Raw genomic sequence first — 17982 nt, 5'->3', positions numbered from 1 at the left:
GTTTAATTCAAACCTCCAAAAAAAAAAAAAAACACAACCATACCAGTGACAGCATCATGCACCCACCAAACTTTACTGGTTTTTAATTATTCCCACTCTCTAAAGGTGCATAGTAGGGACTGGTTCCCAGATTGACCCCCAGCATCACCCCTGTATATATGTAGTTAACTTTCCCTGCTGAGAATGAAAATTTCACGGTATGCAGTTAATAATTTAAAATCTTTGCCTGGCTTTCCTGATGCAGCATTAGACTTGATGTGCAGCATCCACATTCATTTACTTAATTTCTGTCGTACAAAATGAGCAGTTAGCAGAGGTCTGGCTTGGCGAGGAGCAGGGGGACCTGAGACGAGGCCACGGTAAATGCCCATGACCACATGCATCATCATGTGCAACGAAACAGGGGAAAAAAAAAAACCCACTAGGAGTAGCTCCAAGCCCCGCCCTCTTCATTATTGCTTGAGTGACAAGTGCATATTTGTGAACAGGCTGAGGACATCAGGAGCTCTGCAGCACAGCAGCGGTTAAAGGGCCAGAGGCTCACCCCACCCATCTCCTGTAACTACACCCATCCCCAGCATAAAAACGATAATAGGACATACATTTCTTTACCGCATTTTCATGTTTGAAAGAAATGTCCCACATTCCTAGTCCAGTCTATGGATGTTGCACCACCCACCAGTTTTCACTTCAGCTAATAAAAACCTAGGACATTCAGTAAAGCATAGTGGTCGGGGAGTAAATCCTTCCATCCCCAAATCACACCACCACAAGCTTAATTGACAACCAACTGTAAAATTTAAAACACATTTAACATAAGGTTATTTAAAATGGTTTATTTTGCTTTAACCTCAACATAAAAAAATTTGTTGGAGTCACCTGAGTGGATACTTTTGAGCTTCACCAGTTAATAATGATAAAAAAAAAAAACCACCCAAAAAGCACCTCCTCAAAAAATAAAAACAGCAGATCCCAGGTATCTGTACATTAAAAGGGACTTTTCATTCGGCCAATGTTATACAGATAAGCAGTCAGGACATCTCTGCTCAGTCTCACTAGGGTGAGACAATGTTCTGTCCAGCAGGATTTAAAAAAAAAAAAAAAAAAAAAGACCAACCCCAACCACCAGCTCACACCATGCTGGACTGAGCCAAGAGCACATGATGTCTTGGACACTGCTCAAAAGTTTCTTCTGTGGAGCAACACCAAGAAGCCTAGGTGGGGTGCAACTAATGTTTTCTGGGCATGGGGAAGACAAAACCAAAACAAAACAACACACACTTCACATGCGCGCACACACACACAGTCAGATGATTGTGTTCATGATGGGATGCAGAGAAGGTGCATCCACTGTGGATCAGGGCGGCTTCACAGCTTGGCAGCTATGAAGTTGATGTGGGGTTTTGCCAGTGGGAAGAGAGGAAGACTACGCTTGAACTCAGTCATGTCCTGCACCACCATGGGCTGCGGGGAACATCAAAAACACAAACACAGGTCACACACGCCTACACAAAATCAGCTAAAAATATACAAATACACACACACACCTGTGGTAGAGAAGGAGCAGGAGGCAGGTTCACATCATTCTGAGCTGGAAACTCCCCAACCACTGGACCTGAATAAAAACAAATAAATAAATAAAAATCATGCATCAGACATCCTCACAGTAAAAGTCATCTAAACCTCAATAATAAAATAGTACAAACTAATAATGTTGTTCTTAAATAGGAATGGGTATGTAACATGTTTTATAAAAACATGTTACACACACAAGAGTACAAGCATATTGGTCATTATCATGTGCTAACAGAAAGAGTATGTGGTTGTTTAAACTTACAAGAGTCCATCTCACGAGACAAAACATGAACAGACACCTTGTGTCTCTTGGGGGCGTCAACAGCTAGTAATTCCTGCAAAGAGATTATTATTTAATAAAACTAGTAATGAACAACCGCACTACAAAAAAAAAAAAAAAGGGGAAGAGAATTCACAACAAAAATAAATGCAGGCCAGGACAAAACTGGAAAAATCTTTCTTGGGGAAGAAAAAAAAAAATTTCACAATGGACACCAGAATGGGACACATTATTGCAACAAGGAGACAAACAGACTTACTCTGTAAAACTGCATGACATTTTCTTTAGTCAGGGTCTTCAGGTAGGACACTTCAATGTTGTCTGGGAGACAATAAAACAGATTTTATAAGCCGCATGCTATGTTTTACAAAAAATATATAGCTAGGCAGGTGACTTAGATTCATCTATCACTCTGCATAGAAAAAAAAAACATTGACTGACAGTAAAACTGAAATCAGGCCACAAAAATGTCCACTCAAGCGAACTTTACACTCACGGAGACGCCTACTGCATCAATAAACTCCACAACTTGGGTGAAGCTATACCGATCAGATACAAATCAATAAAACGCACAGTTCTCTCTCATACTGGCCACCGGAAGGCCAGCGCAAGGGCGGGGCCACACCTCTGTCAAAGTTGTACTGCTGGGAGATGATCTCGCCCCAGTATTTGGCGCACTCTGCAGCCAGCTTCTTGGGCTTGTCCAGGCGGCGGATGGCAAGGGCTTGGATGTGCTTCTGGAAGGCCTCCTCACTCATGTCCATCACCACCTTCTCCATGCCAAACAAGAAGGCCTCCACCCGGCTCTCCAGGTAGTGCGGTGCCTTCTCCGATTGGATTATGAAGCGCAGGCCTTGAACGCCGTTGGCCCGCCGGGGTCCGCTGAACACGATGTAGCCTTAAGAGGATAAACAAGATTCACAAGCAGCCCAATATTTTACTGCAAGGCACCAACTATGTAAAGGGGCTTCAGTTTCCATAGCAAATAAAATGCTCCCCTTCAAATCCAAATGGAACTACCTTCTCATGTTACAGAGACCAGTTCTGACCCCACACAACGAGGAGACACAGAGACTGGTTAAACTGCAGGCAGATCATTTAAAATAAAACTGAAACATCACCAAAAAGTGTGTGTGTGTGTGTGTGTGTGTGTGTGTGTGTGTGTGTGTGTGTGTATGTATATATATATATATATATATATATATATATATATATATATATATATAAACTTTATATACAGTAAACAAAGTAAACTATTAAAAAAATTACTTTTGTATTTTTAATAGCTTACTTAATGTACAAACACACACACACACACACACATACATTTGTAACTCCAAAACTCCACTCCCAATATTAATATTTCACATTATAACTAAACTAAATAAATGTTAGGAGTGAAATGAAAAAATGCCTTGATGCATGGGTAGAGTAATGACAACTGGCTGCAGCTGTAAGATTAGTAAGAGTGTGTACACAGATTTGGTGTTCTGAAACCCTGACATGAGATCTTGAACATCCAAATGAAACTTTTAGCCTCAGTTTGCATGTCATTCATCATTCTGTGTAAAGAATTGCCTTATTCAGTAAAATTCAAACATCACAATTCTCTTTCACTTTCAAAAGTGTGCGTCTGCATTACCCAGCTGCTCCTTGGTCCGCAGCGTGTTGAAGCAGGGCTCGGAGATAATCTGACAGAAGAGCTCTAGAAGCATGTTCTGCTGGGTGGTCTGCATATCGGTTTGGTAGTAGATCTCTATACCGCAGTTATTATGGACCTCGTTCCTTTGCTGGTACACATACCAGCCGCCTGAACAGAAGGAAAGAAAACCAGCAATTTAGCACACATACACACAAAAAAGCAAGTACTCAGTTAAAAGTACCGATATATACATGGGTTCATTGAAAATGTACAGGTTAAACAGGATGTTCATATTCATCTACATTCAGAAAACATAGGCAAATACAATATAAACTAACATCCATCAAGTGCGCACACGCACACACACGTAGATTCCCAAAACGGAGACTACACTCCGCTTACCATCCGGCACCTGCACCTCCCTGTACCGAATCAGCTGGCTGGGAAGGAGGGGTTTTGTCTGAGCATGCTCAATGAGCATATCCTCCACCATCTGCATCATCTCAAGAGCAGCCTGAGAAAGAAAGATCGGAAGACTAATCAGTAAAAGGATTCAGAAGAATCTGCAGCATTCTGAAGCTCTGCGTGGATCCTAGCATTGATTTTCAAATCGGACAGGAGGGTCAAAACCATGATGATGTTTCTAATGGTTCTGTGCCATGTGTTCATCTAGGCTTAAAGTTATGATTCTCTACTGGTTTACAATGTGCAATGCTACAGTTCTGCGGTGACAGAGAACTGGATCTGATGTACTTTTTAACTTGCCTTCCAAGAGATGAACTGCCCTCAACCAATCTCAAGTCGAACCATGAGCATAAGATGTTGTAATGTTTCTTCCCAGGAGTTTTATCACTGCACTAAAAACATAAAAGATGTACATATAGTGTATCCACATCCAACCAACCTGCTTGGTTATGTTGCCATGGAGAAGTGCCTCAATGTGTAACCGTGACAACAGCTGTGGGATGAAGGCCTTCAGCCTCGGTAGAGTGACATCTATAAAAAGCAGGATCCAGACAGAAAAAGAACATCAACATCATGGCCATGCAATGTCAGCTTTTAGATAAACTCAATCAGCAGACACACAAACACACACACACACACACACACACACACACGCACAAATACCGCTGTATCACAGGGTACGACAGCCACTCTAAATTCATACAGCATCTGACCCAGATTCCGAAGGGAGGACTGAGGGGGGAGAGGTGGTCAGACAGGGACTGGGGACAGACAGCCATGAGACAGAAATGATGAGAGAAGGAAACAGGCTGAAGTAAGGACAGGCATCGGAGGAAGAGATGGTCTCCTTGTACAATCTCAAGAATATACAGCATTTTGCTACACTGCTGCAGCAGGAGGACTAACTGGTCTGCTGCAATTCACACACAAACTTCAGACCAAACCATCCAAATTTCAGTAGCTGCAAAACCATGCAGTGAATGAGGAGGATACTGGATTTGTATAAAAAAATTTAAATGGTGAAAAGGTCATGATCTGACGATCAAATTGCCTTTATAGCATTTATCAGACATATTTATCCAGAGGGACCGTACTCCAGGACACACTTTTAAATGTCTTGCTCAGGGACACGATGGCAGTAAGTGGGGTTTGAACCTGTGATCTTCTAGTTCATAGGTGAATGTGTTACCTACTAGGCTACTCTCACCACCTCTATTGGATAACAAGCACATGAACTTAAAATTTCAGTGATGTCTCACCATCCAGAGCCTCTTTCAGCTCGTCTTTGGTCCAGGCCACCTCGGTCATTAGCAGTCGGAGGTAGTACATGGCATGCTGGTGCGGCTGCTCTGCACGGAAGTTGTTGAGTGACCTCATATACTGTAGGGTCAAACAGTGCAACAGAAGATGACGGTCATTAAAACCGAGAGTCACGCGGCCCATTTCTCGGTTCGCTACACACCAACGACCTGCAGACGACTCCTAATGACAGCAGCAGAGCTCTTCATTATGTACATGATAAAAATGTCACCTTACACACTGCGTGTTTCTCACAGAAAGCTGAGCAAGCCCTCATTTATAACAATGGCAGCTCATTTCTCTCACACAGCTTCTCAGCGACAGTTTTACAGGGACTGCAGCTGGAAGAACTCACCGCCTCCTTAATGATGTCGAAGCGCCTCTCGTCGATTTCGAAAGTGGCCATCTTCTCGACGATCTTCCTAAGCAAGATGTTCTGCTTGTCATTGTATCCCTTCACCGAGAGCTGTGTAAAATGAGTGCAAAGTGGGGTGAATTCATAAATCAGACAAAAAGCACCTCAGTGTGTATTTTTTTTTTTTTTTTTTTTTTTTTAATAAAAGTCAACCATGCAGCATTAACGGGTTTAGGCCACTGTATCGCTGCTCTGCCATACTGGGGAAAGACACACCCACACCTCCACATAAACCAGTTAAGAGGACACCTAAAGCAGGACTGAATCTCCAACGATGGGCAAAACAGCTTCCGGAGACTATTCTCCTGATCACCACCTCTACACCGCTTCAGAAGCCTTCACTTCTCCACATGATATGTGCTTTAACATGCAGCCCAAGAGAAGCTCCTGCGCTTTGAGAGTGTAGCTCTTAGTTTGTTTTTAAGACTCAAACCCATTTGCAAATTCTGAAAATAAGACTGGACACCATGATAGGCAGCAGCTTAAAGAGATGAATGGATGTTCTTTTTTCCCTGGATGGAGAGTGATTAGGTAGAAATGGCAAACAACACACACACACAGTTATAAGAGAGTTAGTGGTGAGAACTGTGAGAATGACACCATTAATCTAGACTCTGAAGTTACTGTGGCTTTAAGGGCAGAGATGTACCACAGGTAAGCAGGACATTTCCAGCCAATATGGCCACGTATTATTTTGCTGACTCACAGTGACTGTTGAAATGTGCAGTACAGAAATTCAGCAGACTGAGGAATTGCGGCAAGGTCCCTGTGCCCTTGTAGGTTTAACACAAAGGGAGAATTGCCAGTGTGTTTTGTACGGAAATCTCATGCCCAAAACCCACAAGTTATGCTGCTTTTCAGTCCACATCTAATGAATAAAAAGTCCATCAATAATAAAATATATATTAGTCAGTAGACCCACCAACACACATAATGCCCAGCCCAATGCAGCAGGGCATATTTTAAACTCCTGTACTTACAAGAATAGCATTCATGCCAGAGGCAATGCCATAGGTCAGCCCTGCCAGGCGGGCTGCATATGTATACTCTTTTAAATCATCCTTCAACAACCTGAGAAACAGGTAAGTCATGTTGCAGTGCAGGGGGTCTGTGTAAAGGTAGCGACTACCGGGAGAAAAAGGTGGAGGGGGAAAAAAAATTAAATAAAATAAATATAAATAAATAGAATAAATAAAAAAATCTAATGGAAGAGATTCAATAAATAAAAGGAGTATGGATATGCAGCCTGCCGTCCGGCTTTGCTGTTAAAAATGAAGTCTGAAGGGAAAACTATAGTTCCACAAGGAGAGAAAGTAGGAAAATGGGAAGACTATGAGGATGGCTGGAGTTGCCTTCGGCATTAAGAGGTGATAGAGGTTAAGCAGGGTGAGAGAGAACGATGGTTGAAAATTCTCAGGTACTTACATACATCCCATAGATGGTATTTTGAAGGTCATAGTTCAAACCGGCTAGCTCAGCTGCATATGCATACTCGTTGAGGGAGTCCTTGAGGAGCTCCAGGTACAAATAGGCCATGTTACAATGCAAGGGGTCCACATATGCAAATGGGCTGCAGAAAGAAGACACGCCCAAATGGACCAATCAGCTGCAGAATGCAAGGTAATAAATCTGATAACTGGCAAAAAAAAAAGATTACCCTTAAGAATAAAGCTGGAAACATCCTCCCATAATTCCATTTTTGTATCAGTTTTTTTGTTGCCGCATTAATTGCCAGAATTAGTGCACTAATAATAGCAGCATAAATATTTCAATATTCTACATTTTGCTCAAAATCTGTCTAGATAACAGAGAAATTACCGAGACATTGAGCAGTCATGAACTCCACTTTGTATAAAGCAGTTTCCTTACCGTACACAATTCCAGTATGCGATAGTAGAATTTTAACAAACCATCTAATATGGACATGTTTAATAATTAAATATGTAGCATCGGGTGAGGGATACATGGAATAAAAAAAGGGGAATTCCCCCCCCCCCCCAATACACAAAGCAGAAATCCACTCATAACATGAGAAAAATTCTACCCTAAAATACAGGAAAGGAGAATATTTGAATAAGTTGAAATGTGTACTTTATGGGGAAAATGGGGAAAAAAAAAAAAAAGCCATATTCAGGCCCATTACATACCTGAAGAACTCAAAATTTAAACAAGCCTTTGGCAGAAAGAACTTGTCATCCTGTTTGAACCAAACTTTACTCATGGCTGTGTCCTGTGATGGGAAAAACACACACCATAAAACAGATGATTAGCAGCTGCCAAACAGGTCCACAAAACACACACACACACCATTCTAAATCAAAGGTCACTTGTTTGAAAGTGGAAATGAACACCTTCTGCTTTTTTCCCTAAACTCGAGCCAAGATCAAGGGAAGAGCCAAACTGCTGAAGATGGAGCCAACGACTATTTCACCAGAAGGAGTAGAGTCTCACTGACTTTACTTTGATATTGAAGTACACTGAAAGTCCCAATGAGAAAAAGTTACCCTTATTAATGTAGGAAAAGATGGGGAGTCCTTTTCCAGGGGGTAGATCTCAAAATTGGTGGGGATGAACTCATTTCTCATCGGGAGCTTGAACTTGCCATTGAGGTCTGCGTTTTGCCACTTCTGAAAAGACAGAAGAGGAAGAGAAACAATTTTCAATACTCTTTCCTTTTATAAAAAGGTGTGGCATTAGGGGAACACAGATGGTGAGAATTAAAGGGTGACATTTTGGCATCTTACATGAAGGACCTCTTCCAGGATGGCTTCTTGTTTGTACTGCGTGCCGTACCATTCCTCGTTCTTGTCCGTCTGTCCTTCAAACGACTTTGACACCACTGCCACACTGCAGAAACGGAATACATGGACTGTGAAAAGCGAGGAACAGTGCGAGTTGATCCCGAGGGACCACAGCCCTGCCTGTAAAGCTTTTACAGCCTCCGCTCTCAGTGACTGTTCTAAATCCACTGCATTATTTGTGGTAAAGTGAAGGCACTGGGTGGACAGTAGTCAGCAGACCTGTCTCACCCAAGATCAATGTTCTATGTTTAGAAGAGACCACTTGACGCCTAATCGATGGTCAAGTTCTAGAACAACCTATTGAAATTCAGTCATGTCACACGTCCACCTTTATTTATTATAACACTGCAAAATGATGAAAATATATCTTTTTTTTTTTTCTACAACACACACAAAAGACTGTCTAAACATTTAGATTAATTTACCAGTCCCATAGAACCAATCTCAAAACAAACAAAAAAAAAATCTAAACAATAAAAAAATCTGCTCTCTCAAATGAAATATTTCATTGCATTGTCTACATCTATCCATGGATTCATAAGGTTATAACTATAGGAAACTGAAACGCAAAGTAAAAAATATAAATCAACTTTTAACATTTTGCATGCGTAAAAAAAGAAAAGTATTGCACACAGAAACCTTTTTTTCATAACATTGAACTTTTACTTCTTACTTCCCAAATATTTCTTCCCTTTCTGAGCCTGGTTTTGACTGCGTGTGCTGGTCAATGGCACATGACTGGCTGTAGTGCAGGCAAAAATGGTCAAATCTGAAGGACAGCCTAGTCATATGTACAGTAACAATTATGTTGTACCTACAGGGTTAAAAAAAAAAAAAAAGTGAATATTAAACCAGTCACATACCAAACATTAAGTAGCTCATGATTCTCTGCAGAATCCCATCACCCACCAAGCCACACCAATCTAATGATCATTTTCGCCTGCAGGGTTTCATTTTCAGTAAAAAAAAGGAGGTTATTGAACCCACATCTCTTTGTGATCCTTAAGGCTTTAGAGGGGTACATTTTCCATCTGCGCCCCCAAAGTGAACCGCCAAGGGCACGTCTGCCAAACCCATTAGGGGAGTAATCTGCGTGTGTTTTTTTAAGGAACTGATCAGACCTGCGAGCGTGCAGATGTTGGGCTCAAGCAGCAGGCAGTGGACTGATTCTGCTTGGTCGTCTAGCTTCACAACGAGATCAGGCAGCCCAGGGCAATGAACCAAGTCCACTGACAGGAGGAGGGCGCGGAGAGGAAAAGCTCGTTTGATGTTGCAAAGGAAATTGAACCTGGGAGGCAGTAGAGGAATGAAAATGGAGAACCCGAGTGGCTGCCTCTAAACAAATCTCAGCATGACAGCAGGTTTTAAACCCACTTCAAACACCAGATACCAGAAGGATACAAACGACCTAGAAGAGGTCAAGAGTTGTGAACTAGACGAAAGTTCAGCCTCTCGATGGGGGTCAGACACAAGACATCTCATGAATTCAATTAACAGCAACCTGCTATTTCCTGTCACCTCAACACAAATACTGTAGATAGTCTATGTGAAGCCATTCAATATTTCCCCATTTTCATATCAGTCCTGATTTCTTAATAACTGTAAAAAGCGTACACACGTTTTGACTAAATGTGTTCCTTGTATGATTTGAGTTATGTCTTTTGGTTTATGAAAGAGTGAATTGTATGTGTATATGTATGTGTATATATTTAGTGCTAGATTTACCCTGATGGATGACCACCTGCTTATCCCCCCTTCCATATTAAGCATACACAATTATGAGATGATTGTGGGGCATATTTAGTTGGATGGAGCCTTCGTGTCTCAAGGTCAGGTTGCTGGTTCAGTTGACTGAGTAGCTTGCTGTGAATCTGTATCTTTTATAAATATGTATATATTTATAGATGCCTATGATATGCATTTTTTTTTAGCACTTTCAGTACTGTAAATAAACCGGCAACTTTTTAATCACTACAACTGGTGTTTGGTGGAAACGCAAGTGAAGACAGGATGTCTGCCTCACAATAACCCATTAACTGGGTTAAAGAAATAGAATATTAAGGACTAGGAACAACAATCTTCATAATGACTAAGACACTATTTTCAAATGTAATCAAATATCAAAACCCAAAAATATCATCCTTCTTTCTAAACACATTTATGATAATGATAACCGTGTATGCATAAAAAAGGATATTTTCAGTCTCCATTAACAGCATCACTGAAAGACCCTAATTCACTGGAACCTTATCTGCAAACATCACAAATTTAATAACTCAGTACTCCTTTCTATTAAACATTGTACACAAAAGCCCCAACTAATCCAAATATTCCAAATAAAAAGCGGTCATTACGTTATTTAATAACACAGCTGTTTGCTCATAGGTGGTGGAAGAACTTCCACTAAATGTTCAGACATTATTATCTAGATTAATGTTTTCCTAGTACCTAGTGGAGCAGTGCCGGAGGGTCGATAAGGGTCGAAAGGTGCAAAGTGAGGAGTAATGAGCGATCTGACGTAGGTGGGTGCTGAACCATCCTTGGCTGTCTAGACAAGCATCAGTATTTAAAATCTGCAGTTTGGGCTGCCAGAATTAGTCGACTAGTAATGATTATGTCGGTGCCTAATGTTACCTCATTTGATTTTGTACTATTCAATACTTTTACCTTCTGGAGTCTGAGGGTAAACTGAGGGATTCTGGTGATTGTGGCATGCTCTGACATTTGCGTGAATTTAACAAACTTTGATTCCCAAGTATTTCAGGCTTTTGTTTCACCACAAACTTAGCTCTAATAATAATCACAGGAGTAAATGGTTCCAAGTAATATTGTATGGTTGATAAGTCGTCTTCCACATTTTCTGCAGGATTAGCCAAACTTTTCCAAATGGGTCCTGCTCAATTGAGAAAACTGCAATATCAAAGGTATACCAAGAGAGCAGGGGTACAGCACTTACCGAACATTGTCTGGTCTCAGGTTATCCAGCACCATCTCAATCAGGTCTGGTCTGAATTCCTCCAACAGGTACTCTGCAGCCAGCACCTCTTCCAGTGGGTAATACTGCCATGATATTATTATAGAGAAGATATTAAACATAGGGCCCAATGAAAATAAATTTACATTACAAAATGACTGCACATTTATAGGAACTGAAGAACTCTGACTAACAGGTGCCCGGGGAGATCTGTGCGGGGATGATGCTTTGCTAGTGGCACCTCGGCGAACCGGGATTCGAACAGACAACCTTCTGATTACGGGGCTGCTTCCTTAACCGCTAGGCCACCCACTGGGAGGACTTAAAATGTATTTATTTATTTTTAATAGAACACTTAATGTGTCCTTGAATTCTTCTAACGAACAAATAGTGCTGTAATTTAAAGCATTTCAGGCACTGGCAGTACTGTTGCCATGACAGCATTGAGTTTCATTTCCCAAACCCCACTCTCATTCATACCTGGACAGGAAGGATGACACCAGTGTCTGGTCAGAGGGCCACATTACCACAATAACCTTTTCCCAGGAAAGGCACTTACGTGCAATAGGCCGGCCACTTTAGAGGTGTAGCCACGCGGACGCTCCTTGTCCTTGAAACGGAAGGCGACTGTATTCAAGTCCTGTGGAGAAACACCACAGATACCAGATCCTGCAGCAAACATATTTCCAACAAGTTACTTTAAATAAGCAGACAGTCACCTTGCACTCCTGAAAAACCCACTCCTGAGGTCCCTCAGTTCGGAGTTTCTGAATATACTGGAACATGTGGAAGATAATGTCCTCCACATGCACTGAAAAGGAAACAGTTAGACACATGTGAATAATGGCCATTCACACAAGACACTGATAGATGACGACACTCACAGAGTCCTTCTTCAGTAAGATCCACATTAATGATGAAAAACATAAAGCCTCTGGCCCCCTCCTTCTGGCCTCCAACTAATGTGTTCACCCAGCCTGGAAAAGTAGAAGATGCTGTTCAGGGCTGTACGCTCCATTGGCTACAGTTTCATATCAGTTTCCAACCGCAGATGGACACAGTAACATGAGAGATCATAAAAATGCTACAATACAGCAGCAGGTTTTTCACTCTGAGATTAAAATCTTCACCTTTCGCCTTGAGTTCAGACAGCAAGCTGCCAGGGCCTTCATGACCAATGAGGTGGCCTAGGTAGTGGCCAGGGTTGGACTTGTAGTACTTTTGTAAGTCAGGGATGGGAAAAGTGACGTAGAGATTCCTTATGTCCTTTATTGGTACAACTTTATAAAATTGCTGCAGAGTAGAAAGGCAGATCTTTAAAAGTTTAAAAGGACCACAGAAACAATTCATGCAAATCTAACAGAAAAAAAAAACACAGGCTCACCCTAAGATGCTCCTCTTGGAAGGGGTGATCAGGGAATTCTGGGATAGGTACATTCTTGTTTTCAACCTCTCCAAAGAGGTCCACAACCATAGAGGTGAGTTCATCAAGAGATTCTGAAAGGAAAGGTTAAATGAAACAATGAAACCACAAAAATATCCTAAGAGAAGAACAAACTGCAGCAATGGGCAAACAATTGTCCATAGAGTTCTACGACGACTTCTCTACATCCTCTGCTAATGAAAACGACGAAAAGGATGAAATTACATTCAGGAGGCCTATCCAAAATCTACATCTGCAGAGCTGTGAAAGCCATTAATGATGAGATAACGCCATTATAAACTACCAAATTTCAGAGCCTGGCTTCCTCTGCATTCATTGAGTAAATGCAGCAAATAATAAGAATGAATACCAGGACAACCCTGAGTTTAACAGAAGGTCCATTACATTTTCTAGTGCAGAATCAACAGATGCCAAATAGAGGACAAACTGGTTGACCCGGGGAGTAACAAGTTTGTTGACTCTGGATTCAGTGTAGCCAATGACAAATCTAAATTGGGTTCTTCATACTTAATGTCTTTTCCTGATTAATTAATGTAAATGATCTTTAAAAATCTCTCTATGCTGGTACAAACATAGCAGCAATGATTTTATGATTTCAGGGGCAGCGGTGGCCTAGCAGCTAAGGAAGTGACCCCGCAATCAGAAGGTTGTTGGTTCGAATCCCAATCCGCCAAGGTGCCACCGAGCAAAGCACACTGCTGCCCGGGCACCTGTCGTGGCTGCTCACCAAGGGTGATTATAAAAAACAGAGGAAACATTTCATTGTGTCACCGTGTGCTGTGTTTCACAATGACAATCACTTCGAAGCACAGACTAAATACCAGACCAGGCTCAATATTAAGCCACTGAGCATTAACTTGTAGAACACCGACATGGGGCTCACCTCGACCCAACACACACAGACCCATGAGGTTCGAGGAGTAGAAGGTAGAGTGGAACTGGAGCAGCTCCTGTCTGACATCAATTCCCTCTTTTGATGGCCTCGTCTCCAGGGTCAACTTATTGCCTGATGGAGGGAAAGAGGGGGAAATGACTGAAACAAAAGGCCACTGTATATTCTAACCCCTAAAAAAGGAAATGACTTAAAACATTACTAAACGACTGCGTGTCTCATGGCTGCCACCAGCTGGCTGGCAAGATTTTAAATTAAATTCAAGGCCGCAGCAAGGGCATGTGAGAAATTTATCAGAGGAATTAAGAAACAAGTTAGAATATCCAAAAACACAATGTTCACTAATGGATGAACATCTTCATTTGACAACACCCCCCCAAAAAAAAAAAAAAAAAACAAACAGATTTTCTCTTCACGGTCCTGGAAACTGAAGATGAATGAATGAGGAAGAGGAGGAGCATGACTCAGACCTGTCCCAAATTTGCTGAAGGGGTGGCTGGGGTTGCCTGTGGCCTTCTCCAGCTGGAAAAGCCTCCAGGCATCATTCATCAGGTTCTTCTCGTGCTCAGAGTCCACAGCATTCACTTCACGGTCTTTACAGCTCTCATCAAACAGGGGGCACAAGAAAAACTGTGCAAACCTGCGCGCGCACACACACACACACACACACAATGTAATCCAGAGATCAAGTGTTACTTTGGGAAGGGTCATAATAAAAAAAAAAAAAAATGTACATTCCAACCGCATGTCCACAACTACGAAATAAGAAAAAACAACGACAGGTTAATTTGATCTTTGGGAAGAGCCTGCAGGTTTATTTTAGCTGCGCTTAGAACAGGGACAGGTCCCTGCAGCACAGCTAAACACCGAATAACCCTGACGCTCCAGACTGCCTTTTATTTCTAAAGAAATAAACGTTCAATGTACATCCACGTGTAACCTGACTGACTAGTTTAGAAGCATTATGCAAGCGGAGTTGTTCGGACTTGACTGTGGAGGTTTCTATTGATGAACTGGACTCACAGAGCCGGTTCTGCTGCCAGCTGTAGGAACAGCAGCTTGATAGCATTTGCCCTTCTGAAATCCTGCTGGAAGTTGAACGCAAATCTATTTGAATCTTTTTTGCCTGGGGATTCAGCAACTGCCATGCAAATCGGAGGGTGAGAAAAAGAAATGGGTACTTGAGTTAAGAAGAGATGGCAGGTGCTGAAACACAGAGCTACCACCAGCCTAACGCACCAGTAGGAACTCAAGTACAGGCGGTATGAGGTGGGGAGGACACGCCCATCTCCTGGTAAAAGGTTACGAACCCATGGCCACAAGACAGCCAGGATGATCGCTCCCTGATTAAAAGGCACATCACTTTTGGAACCTCCAGATGGACGGCAGGATGTAAGATAGCCTTACTTAGCAACCGCCGCCACATGGGATTATGGGGCATCCAGCCACACTGTGGCTGTTCTGCACAAAAAAAAATGATGATTTCAAATAATTGACCCCTATTCCATTCCCTTTTCACCAGTTAAGAGAGTAGAGTGGTCTAGACTAACTAGTCTACAATTTGAAAGTTATTAGAATTATTAAACAAATGTTTTATACATGTATTTATAAAGAACAGCTATTTATGTCTTTAGTGATTTTAATCATGACAAACCAGAATAAATGATAAATGAGCAGGATGTTTAGGTATAAATAGAAAAAACCCTGTTCCAGTCAGTAACACAATCCTTTCAGCTTTCAGTCAATAGGTAATCTGAACCCAGAAGATCTCTCTGAACAATGAGCAGGCATCCTTAACATCTGGAGTCTAAACAAAGAGCCTTACAAACAGCCGGTGTTCAGAGACGCCGATGACGGACACCAGACATGGACACCCATGGGTCTCTCATTGCTCTAAGAGTCCTTCCAGTCACTCTTCACAGCAAAGAAACCACACTGCAGACCACTGGCCTTAAAAGATGGCGTCTTGGAATCAGACTTTAAACTAGAGAACGAGCGGTTTCCCTCACCGATCCAGTGCACCTTGCAGGTGCTCGTGGGACACGTCGAAGTAGTAGTTGGTGTGTTCTCCACTTGTGAAGGCGTTGGAGCTGCCAGCGTGCTCACTGAGGAACTGGCTGTACTCATTCTCTTTGGGGTACTTCTTGGTGCCCAGGAACAGCATGTGCTCACAGAAGTGGGCCAGTCCTGATATGTTCGGAGGATCGGACAGTGAACCTGGACAATATTTATTAATGAGATATTAAACGAGAAACCATAAATCTTCACAAAGTAAAGCAATGAAACACAAGGAATAAAACACACATACATATGTATTAAAATATCACAATTACATTTGTTTCTTTGTGGTGTAGTCAAACGAATGCTTATAAATTAAATAAACCCAACCATCATTACATAACAGATTCATTTAATTCTGTTATGATCGAAAAGTCTAATCAACAATGCTTGCAAACAAAAAAATAAAATAAAATAAAAAAAAAAACAGTAACAGAACATAAAGGACAAAAGGAATCAAGCATCTCATCCCACCTGGAAGGTAAGCAAATGCCATATTTTGTCTGAAATTTGATCTGCACACCCTTGAGAAGACTTGAGATCAGAGGATGTGTTGATCCGTGTGATGTGCGGAGGGCAACAATTAATTTCACTTCACGTTTGAGTGTGAAATCAAGCCTCTTTAAAATTCATAGACAATAAAATACGTACACAAAACCCACAACTATTAGACCTGACATGCAGTTTCACGGGCGGTAGAACAAGTCCCGATCAGATTACAGATTGGGCCTTTCTCCTTCCTGCTTCTTTAAAAAAAAAAAAAACACACAAGAAAAGCAGGAATGTAAGACGGTGTTAGGGTACCCATGTGTACGTCCAGGGCTGCGGAGGACTTGTCTGTGGTGGGGTCGCTGATGAGCACCGCTTTCAGGCCATTGCTGAACTCCAGACCCCTGTAGAGGCGCTTGTCTTCTGGGGATCTGACGATGTCGCTGACCACCCTCTTCACCGCCGGCTGTGTCATTCTGGGCGTTTGAGGGGAAAAAATGACATATATATGTATTCACTTGTTTTTAAAGTCAACATACGACAGAACAGGTGACAGACAGGTTCTGCACTTCGACTGGTGCAGAAATCGCCGCCCATGTCGTTTCCAGCGTCCGACGAAGCGCCCGATTATCCAGTCTGATCCAACTGGCGTTCGTTCGGTCGAACGTGCGGACAGTCGCTTCTCCAGCCTGAGCTTGTTGACCCGCCTGTCTGGGCTCCGGGTCACCGAGAAAAGCGTTTAATTAGATTACCGGCGACCGGCTGCCGTAATAACACGCAGCCCGACGCCGCTGGCAGCTAGCGGGTAGCCCGGAGAAGAGGCCGGATAAGGCGGCAGGCTGGTTCTACTTATCGGTACGCGCGTCTGCACAAACTCGGCTTAAAACGACGACGAAGAGGCCGCCGATCGCCGTAGCGAAACGTCACCCTTGAAGCTAACGGAGCGTTAGCTGCCACGGTTGCGCCCGACTAGCCGGCTAGCCCGCTCGATAAAGCGCGTTTTCCCCCACAAAACCCGGCGGTTCCTGTGGCCGCGGGGCGCTGCCAGCGGCGCCGGCGGCGAGAGGGGCCCGAGGCCGCCACGCACCGCGCCAGGGAACTCACCTCACACCGTCTCTGAAGCAGCGTTCGGCGCGCAAGACTGGCAGAGCTCCCGCGAACTGGGCCGGCCGGCTAACACATTGCAGCATTGTCGGCTAGTCGGGCCAAGCAGCTTATGGGGCTGGAAGCGGCGCGACGGAGCAGACGCGACCAATCGAAGCAAGAGCGTATTTTATCAGGGAGGGATATCTCCCGGTTATTAATATAAGAGTTTATTCTCTTAACCTAACAGAAAACAGTAAAAAAAAACAAAAAAATAACAAAAAAAAAAGACCACAAAGTCACAGGTTGGAACCCCACTTTTGTCCCTGAGCAAGATACTTCAGTGTCCCTGTCACTACTGATTGTAATTCGCTCTGGATAAGGGCGTCTAATACATGCCATTAATATAAACGTAGCGAAATAGCTACTTTTGAACTCGACATGCTTAACAAAAATAGTAATAATACTATTATACAGTGTACTGTAATGTTACTACTATTAATAAAACAAAACACTTCTACACACTATCTCTCCCTCACACACACACCTCTGCAAGTGTCAACGC

At 42.6% G+C, this 17982-nt stretch overlaps 1 protein-coding gene across 2 annotated transcripts; it reads right to left on the bottom strand.

Annotated features, from left to right (window-relative positions):
- Positions 1 to 22: 22 nt before the first annotated feature.
- Positions 23 to 17568, bottom strand: ide (insulin-degrading enzyme). Of its 2 annotated transcripts, none has more exons than XM_028989491.1 (25): positions 17439 to 17568; positions 16650 to 16810; positions 15797 to 16004; positions 14258 to 14427; positions 13779 to 13901; positions 12836 to 12948; positions 12582 to 12744; positions 12336 to 12428; positions 12171 to 12262; positions 12011 to 12091; positions 11434 to 11537; positions 8421 to 8523; positions 8181 to 8303; positions 7824 to 7906; positions 7102 to 7246; positions 5617 to 5727; positions 5222 to 5342; positions 4402 to 4493; positions 3900 to 4011; positions 3498 to 3665; positions 2481 to 2753; positions 2115 to 2176; positions 1838 to 1910; positions 1548 to 1615; positions 23 to 1464 (listed from the first exon to the last, which is right to left on the bottom strand). In XM_028989491.1, the coding sequence occupies exons 1-25, from the start codon at positions 17522 to 17524 to the stop codon at positions 1369 to 1371; spliced, it is 3024 nt and encodes a 1007-aa protein (XP_028845324.1). In that variant the 5' UTR covers positions 17525 to 17568; the 3' UTR covers positions 23 to 1368. The 2 variants fall into 2 exon arrangements, with proteins under 2 accessions (XP_028845324.1, XP_028845325.1); XM_028989492.1 differs by lacking the exon at positions 7102 to 7246 and adding an exon at positions 6657 to 6801.
- Positions 17569 to 17982: the final 414 nt, after the last annotated feature.

The sequence above is a fragment of the Denticeps clupeoides genome, chromosome 8, assembly GCF_900700375.1.
Source record: "Denticeps clupeoides chromosome 8, fDenClu1.1, whole genome shotgun sequence".
NCBI lineage: Eukaryota > Metazoa > Chordata > Actinopteri > Clupeiformes > Denticipitidae > Denticeps > Denticeps clupeoides.
This window is presented reverse-complemented; position numbering and strand designations above follow the sequence as displayed.

Excerpts from the sequence above, each read along its gene's own strand:
- ide (XM_028989491.1), bottom strand. The coding sequence starts at position 17,524 with ATGCTGCAATGTGTTAGCCGGCCGGCCCAGTTCGCGGGAGCTCTGCCA. Across the intron at positions 12,092-12,170 it reads GGGTTTTTCAGGAGTGCAAG|GACTTGAATACAGTCGCCTT; the intron begins GTGACTGTCTGC and ends GTTTCTCCACAG. Across the intron at positions 8,304-8,420 it reads TCCTGGAAGAGGTCCTTCAT|AAGTGGCAAAACGCAGACCT; the intron begins GTAAGATGCCAA and ends CTGTCTTTTCAG.